This window comes from Cryptomeria japonica, chromosome 10, assembly GCF_030272615.1.
Source record: "Cryptomeria japonica chromosome 10, Sugi_1.0, whole genome shotgun sequence".
In the NCBI taxonomy this organism is placed as follows: Eukaryota; Viridiplantae; Streptophyta; class Pinopsida; order Cupressales; family Cupressaceae; genus Cryptomeria; species Cryptomeria japonica.
The window spans coordinates 416090223-416103020 of record NC_081414.1 but is presented as its reverse complement, the minus strand read 5'-3'; the positions used below and the strand labels follow the sequence as shown (position 1 = coordinate 416103020).

Here is a 12798-nt window from a genome sequence, read left to right as displayed (position 1 = left end):
GAGTTCTTTCTTCTGCACTTGCACTAGTTCCTTCCTCTTGATTCACTGGATTCACCGGAACAATCTGAACTTGATTTTGACTTTGAGGTTGCTTCCCTTTGTTTGCATTGTCATTTTGATCATCTGAATCATATCCACAAGATATGTACTGTCTCTCATTGCTTTTATCAACCCTGACATTTGCACTCTCAATTATCTTCCTCAATCTCTTGTTATAACACCGATAGGCCTTTCTTTTATTAGAATAACCAAGAAATATTCCTTCATCACATCTAGCATCAAAATTTCCTAAATCTTCATCCCTTTTGATATAACATTTACTTCCAAAAATTCTGAAATATTTAACAGTAGGAGCATGACCAAACCATAATTCATAAGGAGTCTTACTAGTATCACCTTTGATATGCACTCGGTTAAGAGTGTAAACAACAGTACTCACGACTTCTCTCCAATAAACATGCAGAACATTTCCTTCAATCATCATAGTCCTAGCAGCTTCTTGAATGGTTCTATTCTTTCTTTCCACAACTCCATTTTGCTGAGGGGTTCTCGAAGCAGACAACTGTCTTCTTATCCCATGTTCTTCACAATATGCATTAAACTCACTGGAAATGAATTTTCCACCTCTATTAGATCTTAGACACTTCAACTTCAAACCTATCTCAGTCTCAACCATAGCTTTGAAAATATTGAACTTCTCTAGAGATTCAGATTTCTCGCTTAAGAAAGTAACCCACATCATCCTAGAATAGTCATCAATCAGCTACATGAAATATCTGTCTCCTTGCAAACTTCTAACTCTAGAAGGTCCACACAAATCAGTACACAAAAGATCCAATAATCCATTTGAAAAATGCTTCTTACTCTTGAAAGATATTCTGGTTTGTTTCCCTAATTGGCATTCCTTGCACATAGGGTTAATAGGTTTCATCAACTTAGGAAGATCTCTCACAGCCTGAGTAGAACTTATCTTAACAATGTTATCAAAATTCACATGACACATTCCCTTATGCCACAACCAACTTTCATCAACTTGAGCAATCAAACTTCTTTTACCGGCACTATTTAAGTGAAATATATTACCTTTAGCTATTGTACCTGATGCAATCTCAATTACAAAGCTACCCAATATTCTACATTTTCCATTCTTGAACTAAAGATCATATCCCTTGTCAACCATCTATCCAACACTCAAAATATTATGCTTTAGGCCTTCCAAATATAAAACATCATCAATATTGTTCTTACCATCAAGAGAAATAGAACCTCTCCCACGAATTATAGTAGCTTTGTCATCACCAAATTTTACAACTCCTTCATATTTCTCCAAGCTCATGAACTTACTCTTATCACCCGTCATATGATGAGAGCATCCGCTATCAATCACCCATTCATCTTTCTCTTCAACTCGTGTAGCCAAAGCTCTTTCCACATTCATGTGACTAGAAGAATCAGTAGGTATTGGATCATCTTCCTTGATAGCAATAAACACCCATTCATTATCACTTGTATTTCCTTTATCCGATTCATCATCTGACACACCTTCATCAACAACATAATAACATCTCTTCTAAAATTTAGGCTTGTAAGGTTTTATAGGAACTCTTTTTGGACACATTGAGGCAAAATGTCCTATCTTATTACATGAAAAACATTTAAGAGACAACTTTCCTTCATACTTATCGGCTCCTTTAGGTAATCTCTTGGCAATCAATGCTTCAAGCTCCTCAAGCTCTTGCTCTTCTTCCTCCATTTCCTTCATCTCTTTCTCATATTTTGACATCCTCCTTGAAAAACTTTCTCCTCGATCATATCTCTTCTTATCCTTTCCGGAAACAGTGGCTTTGAATGCAGATTCTACTTTAGGAAGGGAGTCACCAAACTCACTTAACTCAAAGGCTGAAAGCTTACCAATCAACATGTCTTTGGTCACATCAGTCACTATCCGGATCTCCTCAATAGTAGCAACTTTATGTTTGTAGGATGCAAGTAAGGATCTGAGCACTTTAGCAACAATTTCTGATTCTTTTCCACCGGCACATCTAATATTGCACACTAGTTCATTCACCTTCTGCATAAAAGAAGTGATGATCTCATCGTCGCTCATCTTCAACATCTTATATTTTCCTTTTAGTCTCTACAACTTAGCAATCCTCACATAACTGTCTCCTTCATACAAAGTTTCCAACTTGTTCTAGATCTCATGAGCAGCCTGCAATTCCGTAACATTTGTCATATTAGCATCAGCCAAGGCACTCAACAATGCTTCCTCAGCTCTAATATTACATTCAACTTTCTTTATCTCATCCACAGTTGAGGGAGCATTTGCAGGAACAATATACTTGTTTTTTGTAATAGTCCAATAAGATTCGCCAATACATCTCAGATGACACTCCATGTGGCTCTTCCAAAGAAAGTAGTTAGTACCATCAACTGTCGGACTGTCCTTGTAAGTCACCATCCCGAATCACCTCAAGTTGTTAAGCTTCTTCGGAGGAACCTGCTCTGATACCAATTGATGAAAATAGCTCTGATTTCGGGCAGACAACTAAGAGGGGGGGTGAATTAGTTGTCTCAAAAAACTTACACAAATCAAACTTATTCTTAGATTTGATAATTAAGCATGAAAGCATAAATCAGCAACACATTAAGAACACACATAACACCAAGATTTTTGACGTGGAAAGCCCAGTCAAGGGAAAAACCACAGTGGGAACCTACCCATAATATGATGATACTCTATTAGAAGTATATGAAATATTACAATGGGGAATGCACATGCATTTAGGCACACTGCCTAGAGCTCACTACTCAAAAACAACAAGGGCTACAACCCAGGGAAGACACACTATCTTACAAACAGATTTGGATTACATCCGGAAGATCATGAACTGAAAGAATAGCATCTCCTTAATGCCTGGTTACGGTTTTGGTTAAGCACATAACAACTTACTTCTTCTTGCATTTCTTCTTTGCGTCCAAAAGATGTATACATTCAGCGCACGTACATTCTGATTCTCATCCTCACACACATTCAATTACAAAGATAATACATTCATTTATACATGACATCAACCGTTCACAAGGTCGGCTCAACACACAACACTTAATTACAAAAATATAAATACACATGCTACAATATGACATGCGGACCAAGCAATGTCGGCCAAGACATAGCACAGACCCATATCACACGCCTCGAATATGAAACACCTCCATACATCAAACATCCGCAACACGCTACAAGCATCCTGTCGGCCACAAATATGAACACTAACACTAAAGAAAATCATCAATTACGTGCACAACGATCAATGCGAACTACCAACACAAAAGGCACACGATCCAGAAACATCCACAAGCATCATGAATTACCACCACAACATCCACACCAACACGAATTACTAGAATCACATCATCATTATACCAAACTTAAAGAACACTAACTGAAATGACTGTCAACCTTGAAAAATAACTTGCAAAGCTCCAAACCACGAACCACTTGAATTGAAGATACACATCAACGTCCCAAACATTCCTCCAAATCCACAGACCAAGATATTACAATTCAGAGTAATACATATCAAAATATTGAATACCACCATCACCGAACAACAGAAAAACCAGCCACAACACAAATACTCATAACTCAATGAAATCTTCACGCGGACCTCTGAAAATTATACTGAATCATCTATACACAATCCTCTACAAACTCTTTAATCCTCAAACTCTGATCATCATCATACAGAACAAACCAACTCACTGAACTTCACTGCATCACTGTCACAGACAGAGAAATATGTTGACATCAATGACAACACATCTCTCAGATATCTCTCAAGCACATATTTGCAGCATACTACCAGCAATCTCTCCAAACATCGAACAAAGCATTGTGTGGGGTTCAAAATTAAAAGTTTACAATCAAAGCTAGGAAGCTATTAATATGATCTATTACGTGGACTTATCGAGATTGCCAAAAACAAACTCGACCAATGAAGGTATGAGCAAGAATTTTGAATCTTGAGCCAATTGATGCATGTCCTAACAAATGTTTCAAAGGTCCTTATCCCATAATATTTAAATTAAAAAGCTCTACAAATACATATTTTGTCATACATGCTTCATATTGTATGGTTGAGACATTCTCTCCTACTATAGTATTGAAACATCTAGGGTTTGAGAAAATAGGGAACTTGATTTAAGCATCTCATTAAGGATGAAAATTACTATTTAGATTGAGAAGAAAACATTCATCAACTAATAATTTGTCATGGAAAGGACTAATATGAACTTGATTAGGAAAGGAGAAAATTCAAGAGGTAATGCGTTGCTATTTATTGAGTTGAACAACTATGCCCATTTCCTCATTATCTAATCTACCAAGACTTGAAGAGGTATCCAAATGCAAAGATTGTTTGGTGCTAGAAAGTGCCTATGAATATGGAAGCATATAACAATATTACTCCTTTTCTTCTAACTTCTAAGAGAGTTCTTAATTGAGGTAAACTTGTTGGTCAAGCTCCTTAAATTACTTCTTCCATCATACAATCTCCCACATGCCCTCGTTCCACTAAACATCATGTCTACTGACCCGTTGTACACTCTTAATGTGACTTCCTTGCTATATAGGCTCCTAATGGAAGTTCTTTTGCAGTACTATCTACACATCTTCAACATTCCTCTATCAATATAAAGTTTAGAAGAATAGTCATATGCTTTATGTTTGGTGTCACTATCTCTATCGTATGACTTGAATACCTTGAAGAATTCAAACACTCATGTTGGATTTGTACAACTTGATAACATTGTTGATTCCATATACTTGAAGTTAATTGTATATGCTTGTCCAGTAGTGGTACAACCCTCTTCTGAAGTTGTACATTTGTGGATATTGGATAGTATTATGATAGAGTGATACAATGGTACATCATGTTCATTTGATACGGTAGTAGTTACTCAAAGTAGAATCTCTAAAACTGCATATAATTGCTTTAATAGTCTATGAGAATTTGTCAAATGTTACGGTTAGTGGTGGATACATTCACCATACAATTCAACATCTACCTTGCACAAATCTATGCACACTCAACACAGTGCAATCCATAAGCTCCTTTTTTAAATTTATAGCTAAAAAGTGAGTTGTAGATTTCAAGTTTACTGCATCAGAAGATCAACACTCCTAGGATCTTCATTAGTTCTTTGTTGTGGAATATTCAAGTTTTTGATGATGTTGTTATGGCTAAAAAAGTGAAAACTCATCAAGTAGGACCTCCTCCTTTCCCATTCCTCAAAACTATAGAAAAAAAATCCTTTGTACTATGTGATTTGTATCATCTTTTTTCTTTTCTTGTTTGCTAAGAATCCGACTTCTTTTGTGAAGGATGATGTCATTAGCACAAATAGACTTTGTAATGTTTTGTTAATTTGTGGAGCCGACTATTTTTTTTTTAGCTTCTTGGATTTGGGTTAGTTGTTCATGTTTAGTTGCAGTAGCTCCCAATGACTTTGTTCTAATTTACGATTGTTGAGCTATATAAAATAGTTGTAGATCAAGTAAGTGTTTTGGCTTCCTTGATCTACATGTATGCAAGAAAACTATATTTTAATAAAGCTACTATTATGTATATTTTGTTATTCTTTTTGGTATGCATTGGTAGTTTTTATTATTGTATGCAATTGATACTTTAGCCATATATTAGTAAACATGCCATGAATTGTGTGTAGATCTTAGCAGTTTGGTTATTCTATATTGGGATTGTGGAAAAAGAAGACAATCAAGACTACATAATGCTTAATGTGTCTTTGGATTTGCCACATCAGATCTAAGTAGATTGTATTGCAAAACTGTGAAAGTGTGTGACACATAGTGGAGATGAATTGGTGATCCTAGAGATACCATGAACCTCGGGAGAGTGTTCAAAGACCATGAAACATGTCAACAATATAAAAGTCATCAGAGTGGGCTTGCGGGACCACTAGAGTTGTATTGAATTTTAGAGAATCAACTTGGATTCCTATGCTGAATGATTTGAAAACTCTTTAGCATGTTTAGGAAGCATTTATTTTAAAAAGGTTTATTGGCCAGTAAATGACACTTTAGTTATGATGCATTTAATCAAAATAAGAATTTGAATTATAGATTACGTAATTTTGAAGAAATAAATATTGGCAATTCAATAGACCATTGTGCTCTCTTTTTGAACAGGAAGCAGTTTCAAACTACTCAACGACATGTGAAGTTGAATGGGTTGATGCGGAAGATCCACTTTTTCTTTTATATACAAGTGGTAGCACAGGGAAGCCAAAGGTGTCTTGCTTTTTCATACCTTGATACTACAAGAATTCAATAATTTTGATTATTGGTCCCACTTCATTCTAAATTTATCTTTATTTTATAATTTAGGTTGTACTTATTGTTTTCATTACTTATTTTTTATAGGGCGTTCTGCACACTACTGGTGGGTACATGGTTTACTCGGCCACAACCTTCAAATATGCTTTTGATTACAAGCCAAGCGATGTATACTGGTATGTATGCTGATATAAAGTACCGGGTAACAGTAGCATATTATGCTCTTCTTGATTACATATTTTCAAGTCCAATTCTAAAGTTGTGATATGTTGGACATAGTATTTACATATTAATTGAAATGAGAAATCCTATGAGGATTAGACAAAAAAATAGGCTATATATGGAATGACTTTTGTTAGGAATAATCATTATGCTATGTTGTCGTATTATGTTATGTTGTCGTCGGTAATTGTGGGTTACGGCAGTCAATTAGTCTTCCCGAAGGGCAGTTGGACGCGACGGTTGGTCGCACCCCTTCGGGTATTATATATTGCATACCTTTCCTTCGAAGTAGGATCATGATGGTCGTATCTGGGTGTGATGTTATAAGCACTTCATGTACATGGACTGTTGAATTAATACAGGGACTGGTTCTTTAATATATTTCCATTATGTTATGTGCATTTAATTTCTACATTTAATCGTTTACCTGTATGTGGCAAACATGACGTCTAGTATATAGTATTCATCAAGTTTGCTAGTTTTCTTAAATATTATACTTTTTATACCAATGTTTATAAGGTACAATTGACATTTGATTTTGTTTGGAATTTTAATATAGATGTCCGTTAATCATAATTTTCTTCACATGGAGAGAAGAATCTGAACTGCTCCAACACAGGCCATTTGATATGAGAAAAGTATTAATGTACTGATCATGGATGTGGTCCATGTTTTATACCATAATGCAACCAATGGTTTCCAAATTTATTCTTTGTATTTGGTATCAATAAATCTCTTCGTTCAAGTCATAATTTATAAACATGCTCTTGACATCCATTTATGAATGTCCCTGCCAAATGGAGCTGTCAAAGACCAAATAATCCTAATTGTTAACAAATTTTCGATCAGGGGAGAGGTTTCATTGTACTCTATGCCAAACTTTCCAGAATAGAGCCATCAGCCTTGTTTTTCACTCTATTAAGCCACCTTCAACTAACAGCCTCCTTGCTGACTGGGTATTAAACAAGGCTGTAAGCTTTAATTTTCCTAAGGATTTCATATTCCATATTCGTAGTAGATATTCATCTTTTATCGCTACTATCCTTGGTAGAAAAAAGTTAGGTTAAAGTTTGAACACATGGGAGAGCATTGTCTAATTTCCAATCTTTCTTTGTCATATTACGCCATATTTTTTGAATGGGCCATCAAATATTTCTTACCTTGCTACAAATATTCAAGCCTATACAATCCATATTTGCAAATTCCTCAACCTACATACAAATTGATGAAGCCTATCACATATCAAGCACTCATGTTTATCAAATATGATCAACATATCTTCATTAGTCAAATTTCCCTAGTTTTATTTCCTTTTTCTTTGAACCAGGTACATATAGAACATATTTTTGTGACCTACATGCTTATCAGTAAAATGAACTTAAAACTCACCTTTTCATATGGATTCATACATTGTATTGTTTCCCAAAGAAAAAATGAACTCAATCGCCTTTGCATAAACCATATTATTTTGTGAAGCAATTTGCATTTTATTGGTATTATTCATTTCAAGTGTTAGTAACTTCTCTTGCCAATCATGAGGTTTATGGCACTTGAATCAATATGCTTACTGGAATACTTTCATACCCAAGCTAAATCTATGCACTTTGAAAGGATGTTGATTGTAGAAGTCTTCTAGATTATGAGAATCGAGAGCTCCATTTACAAGATAACCAGTCATATAAATTGGGAAAACTTGGTTGGAGGTTTTGTGACTACTTATTTCATTTAGATTGTTACTATGTTCAGATAAGGCAATTTTATGTTGGATTACTAGATCTGCAAGATGATTCATTTCTATTGCAAAATTAACAGAACACAATATTTTAATATTGTACTTAGTAACAGGATAATTATAGCAAAGAGGTTCATCTCTTTAAATAGAGATTGGAGACAAAACCACCCAAATGGATAAAGTTAAAAACATTACATGACTCATTTCAAGCTAAAAAACAGACTAAAAATGGAAAGAAAACACCTACCACTAAGGTGGCTTTATTACAATTGTAAGCCTGATCTTTTAATAATTTAATATTATTATAATAATTTCTCCTCTTATGAAAGTGAAATTTTTTCTTAAGAAAAGTCAGCACATACACATTACACATCTATATCAGAGTTCAAAAAATCACTAAGTACTTGGCAAACTTAGCTTGACTCGCAAGTTCTTTTGCAAGTCATGTTGAGTCAACATAACTCATGCACCGAGTTCTCATTGAGACTTTCAAGTTATTTTACAAAGGCTTGGCCAAGTTTTTCAAGTAGGCACATGGGCTTCTAGCAGAAACTTGCTTGGCATGAAATTAGAAACCCACCCCCTATCCTCTGCCACCGCCCTATGATTTGTCATTTTATCAATCTGTTTTTGACATTTTATTGTTTTATTTCACCCAATAGATGATGTCTTTAGCATCTAGGTGACAAAACATGTTGTTCAAAGGATTTGTAAGGAGATTTTAAGGCACCTTTAAAGGTTACCAATATGTTTCTTTTTTTTTTCTTTTATTGATTTTGAAATTACTAAAGTTGAAAACCTAGGGAAAATGTTGCCCACTTCCTCCCTTGCTTTCTATCATTTATTTAATATATTTTTATTCTACTTTCTCTTATAAATGTTTGTCATTATTCTAAAACAATTTTTTTGAAAGCTTGGTGATTTTTTTCAATGTTAAAATCAACAATGTTAAGTTCAACACAAAGGAATTGTAGGAAAGGCCTTCCATGGAAGTGTGGGATACTAAATGTTATCAAGAGCTACGTCTATTATAATTCTTGCTAGCTTGTTATGACAAGATAAATCAAGAGATGAATTCCACCTTGCTAAAATACCTGGACATAATCTGAAGATGTGCCTTGAAGTAACAGAATAGGTTGCAAAATAAATGAATGCTCTACTTCGCATTTTTGATATGAAGAAATGAGAAAAGAATAGGAGAAGGAAGCTATGATAGTGGTGATAGCGAAAACCTTATAATAATACAATAATTTTCCCTTCAATATGGTGAAAAACTCATAATGAGAAGGCTTGGTAAATGCATTGATAATTTCTAGGACGAGATTTAAGACAACAATAACTATGGATTACAATGGGTCATTTCCAAAAGAAGTCATAAAAACACATGGGTTGTGGTTGAAAATCAAAAGAAAGTATCGACAAGTAAATGCTACATCTTATCAATTGGATGGAAAAATGGAAGAATAGGACTCTCTTTAATATTTAAGTAGTTTCTAATGGCACATTGGTGATCGTAATGTCCATAGATGCTTGGCATGAAATAAAAAATGTTGAGGCTTTGTGAAATCTAATAGATAGGGTAATCCAAGAGGTTGGGATCGATAATGTTGTCCGTTTTGATAGTTGACTAGTGTAGTTTTCCCTTCACATGTGTAATCAATTGGCAGGGATTTGTTGACGCAGGAATGTCACACGCTGATCTCTTTTATCAACATAGAATAGAATGCTATGTATCCTATCCTCTCTTGAATAAGGAAATCCCCAATGCTGTTCGGATTGATCAAAGGGGATAACCACAAGGTTCCAACTATCAGATCTTGACTGCTTAGGATAACTCAAGGGTGATGTGTTTTGTTGGTAAACACGAGGGGACTTACGGATACAACAAGATAGCTTGCATCTGACGATGCTTTGATTCTTAGGATGGGAAAATAAAAGAAAAAGGATATGGTTTAGAGGGCCTAAGGACTATGATAGTAATGATTGATGTTGCAGGTAGATAGATTTCAAATAAACCAATTCCTTCTTAGCCAGAGATATATAATCAAAACAACATAGGAATAGTGCAAGCTCCAAGGGATAAAAGGATTTTCAGACTATGGGTATTGATTCAAGCACCCAATTCTGGCGCAACCTGAGACAAACACCCATAGTTGAACTAAGAGTAGTATTGGGTTTAGACTAACCATGCACAGAGACCTACAATCAACAAGCCCCCAATGGTTTGAACATGAAATCAAATCAGATACCTTCACACTTCACCATTAAAATCACTGAACTCTAAGTAACCAAATGAAGAGAAACCATGCAAATAGAAGAGAAAAAATGACAAACACCATACTTCAATGTTTATTTATTTGTTTCAACTACCATTACAACAATTCATGTCCAGCAGACCTATTCTACTTCTACTCCTAATCTGCTAACTACTTCTAACTTGCTATTTTTACAAAAACTCTAACAAGAAATCATTTACCAGCTGGAAAGAGATTGTTTGCCAACTGTTTGATAAAATTCCTAAGTGTTTCAAACTAAAAATTTAGGTCAGAACCATTAGGGGTTCTAAAACAGTCACACCCAAAAAATCGGCAAACTAGAAAACATCAAATATCTTCATTATGAAATCTAAACTAAAAGCTCTACTTGAAACCCAATGGTGATTCCTAAATGAAACTACACCGATCTATCTAGGGATTATCTTTAAAATCTGAAACAAGAAATCTATAGAGTTTTTCATCCAAAGATTATGGAAGAACTCTTGGGTTTAACCCAACAACATAACAGTATCAAATATTCAGCATATGCACTAACGATCCTGAACACCTCCTTTTATAGTGTTTTTTGAGGAAATTTGCAATTCAGAAATTCTAATAATTTATTTTCCCTCAAAAATGACCTTTTTGAAATAATAATTGCATTTCATGTACAAAGGGCCCCTTAATTAGACACCCAAATTTTAAAAGACTTTATCACCTTTCCAACGAGCTATTACACTAAGTTGTCCTTTTATTATTTCTCAACATTAGACAACTTTAGTGAAATATTAATTAATTTTTAATAATTCAGCCAGGAAAGCACTGAAACTGAATCAAAATCAAACTTTGATCACTTTGGGATGATACTAAATATGTAGGATGATAATTAGAGCGAACCGGGTGACTTACCAAAAATAGACATGCTCTCCAAGATGTTTGGAGAACACCCCATGAGTCTAAAAACACTATTGAAAGTGTCATAGCGATGCATACTACCAATTGAGCTCATTGCTAAAAATTGAAATCTTAAAATACTAAACCTACACCCTACAAGAAGTGTGGAGTTCTCCCCAACACACCTAGAAGTCTATAGGAAAACTTAGAAACTAGCCACAAGCTCATGAAATAATATTGCTAAAAATGGGGACATTACAATAAGTGGAAGAGTTTATTTTCATTTTCATTATTGCATATGTACTCCATTGAATAAGTGGTATTAGTTGGCATGCTGCCTAGTACTTTACTTTCAGCCACTCTAATTTAATTTGATATGTAGGTCTTTTTATTGTATGATCTTACTTTTCCCATCACAAGAACTAGGTGATCGGAAAGTGAAAAGGATATCACATTGTAATCTCACTTTCAGTTGATGTGATTTCAAAATATGATACAAAAATTTCTAAGCAAAATATGCTTCTGAAACCCTCACGAATTTATTTTGCAGCATAAACTGAAATACCCACAAAGTTTTATCAATACTCTACACAAACTATGCACCCAATTTTGACAATTTGATGACCAAATCAAAGGGAAATTTCACCATACTGAACATAAAGGTAACTATCAACAAATAACATAATTTGTACAACCTCTAGCTGCCGTGTACCATAACTTATCGTCTTTTGCATCCAACAAATTCACATACAAATCTATCAATATTACCACACTTGATTGCACTGGGAAACATAAAAATGGTAAAGCATGAAACACTAGCTCCTACTAATGATATATCTGATTAAGTACAGAAAACTGATGAATAGTCACAACAACAGCAATAAACAGTTATAAGGAATCTGGAAATAGTGCACTGTAATCTGCTCACACAACAAACTTTGAAACCCTGCATTCACAACAACACTACAAACTGGAAAGATGGAAACTTCAGCTTCTGGGATGAGTTATGCACAGCAAAACTACATCAATTCTGAAAATTTGCACTATGAGGGCATTAATGCTTCAGTTTTTAGTACATTTTTTAATATGGTTGGTAAAAGAGTCTACTGATATAAATTTTACTAGATGTTTGTAAATGATTGTGGTATGTAGCCCTAGGTGATGAAATGGAAAGGAGATGTATCTAAGATTGTAAAATGTTTATATAAATATCTAATCTGGAAAAAAATAAGAAAATAAAAACATGAGGAGAATAATCGTTTTCTTCCTTTGCTTATTACCACCTCAGCAAAAATTATTCAAAATAAATCCATATCTTCTTTGGAGTACTGTTTTTC

At 34.4% G+C, this 12798-nt stretch overlaps 1 protein-coding gene across 10 annotated transcripts in view; it reads left to right on the top strand.

Annotated features, from left to right (window-relative positions):
- Positions 1-12798, top strand: part of LOC131034092 (acetyl-coenzyme A synthetase, chloroplastic/glyoxysomal) — a 301799-nt gene that overhangs the window by 124606 nt on the left and 164395 nt on the right. For all 10 annotated transcript variants that reach the window (XM_057965460.2, XM_057965458.2, XM_057965464.2 and 7 more), the window contains 2 exons: positions 6212-6313; positions 6446-6534. In XM_057965460.2, the coding sequence (XP_057821443.1) occupies positions 6212-6313; positions 6446-6534 (191 nt within the window). The remainder of the gene's footprint in view (positions 1-6211; positions 6314-6445; positions 6535-12798) is intronic.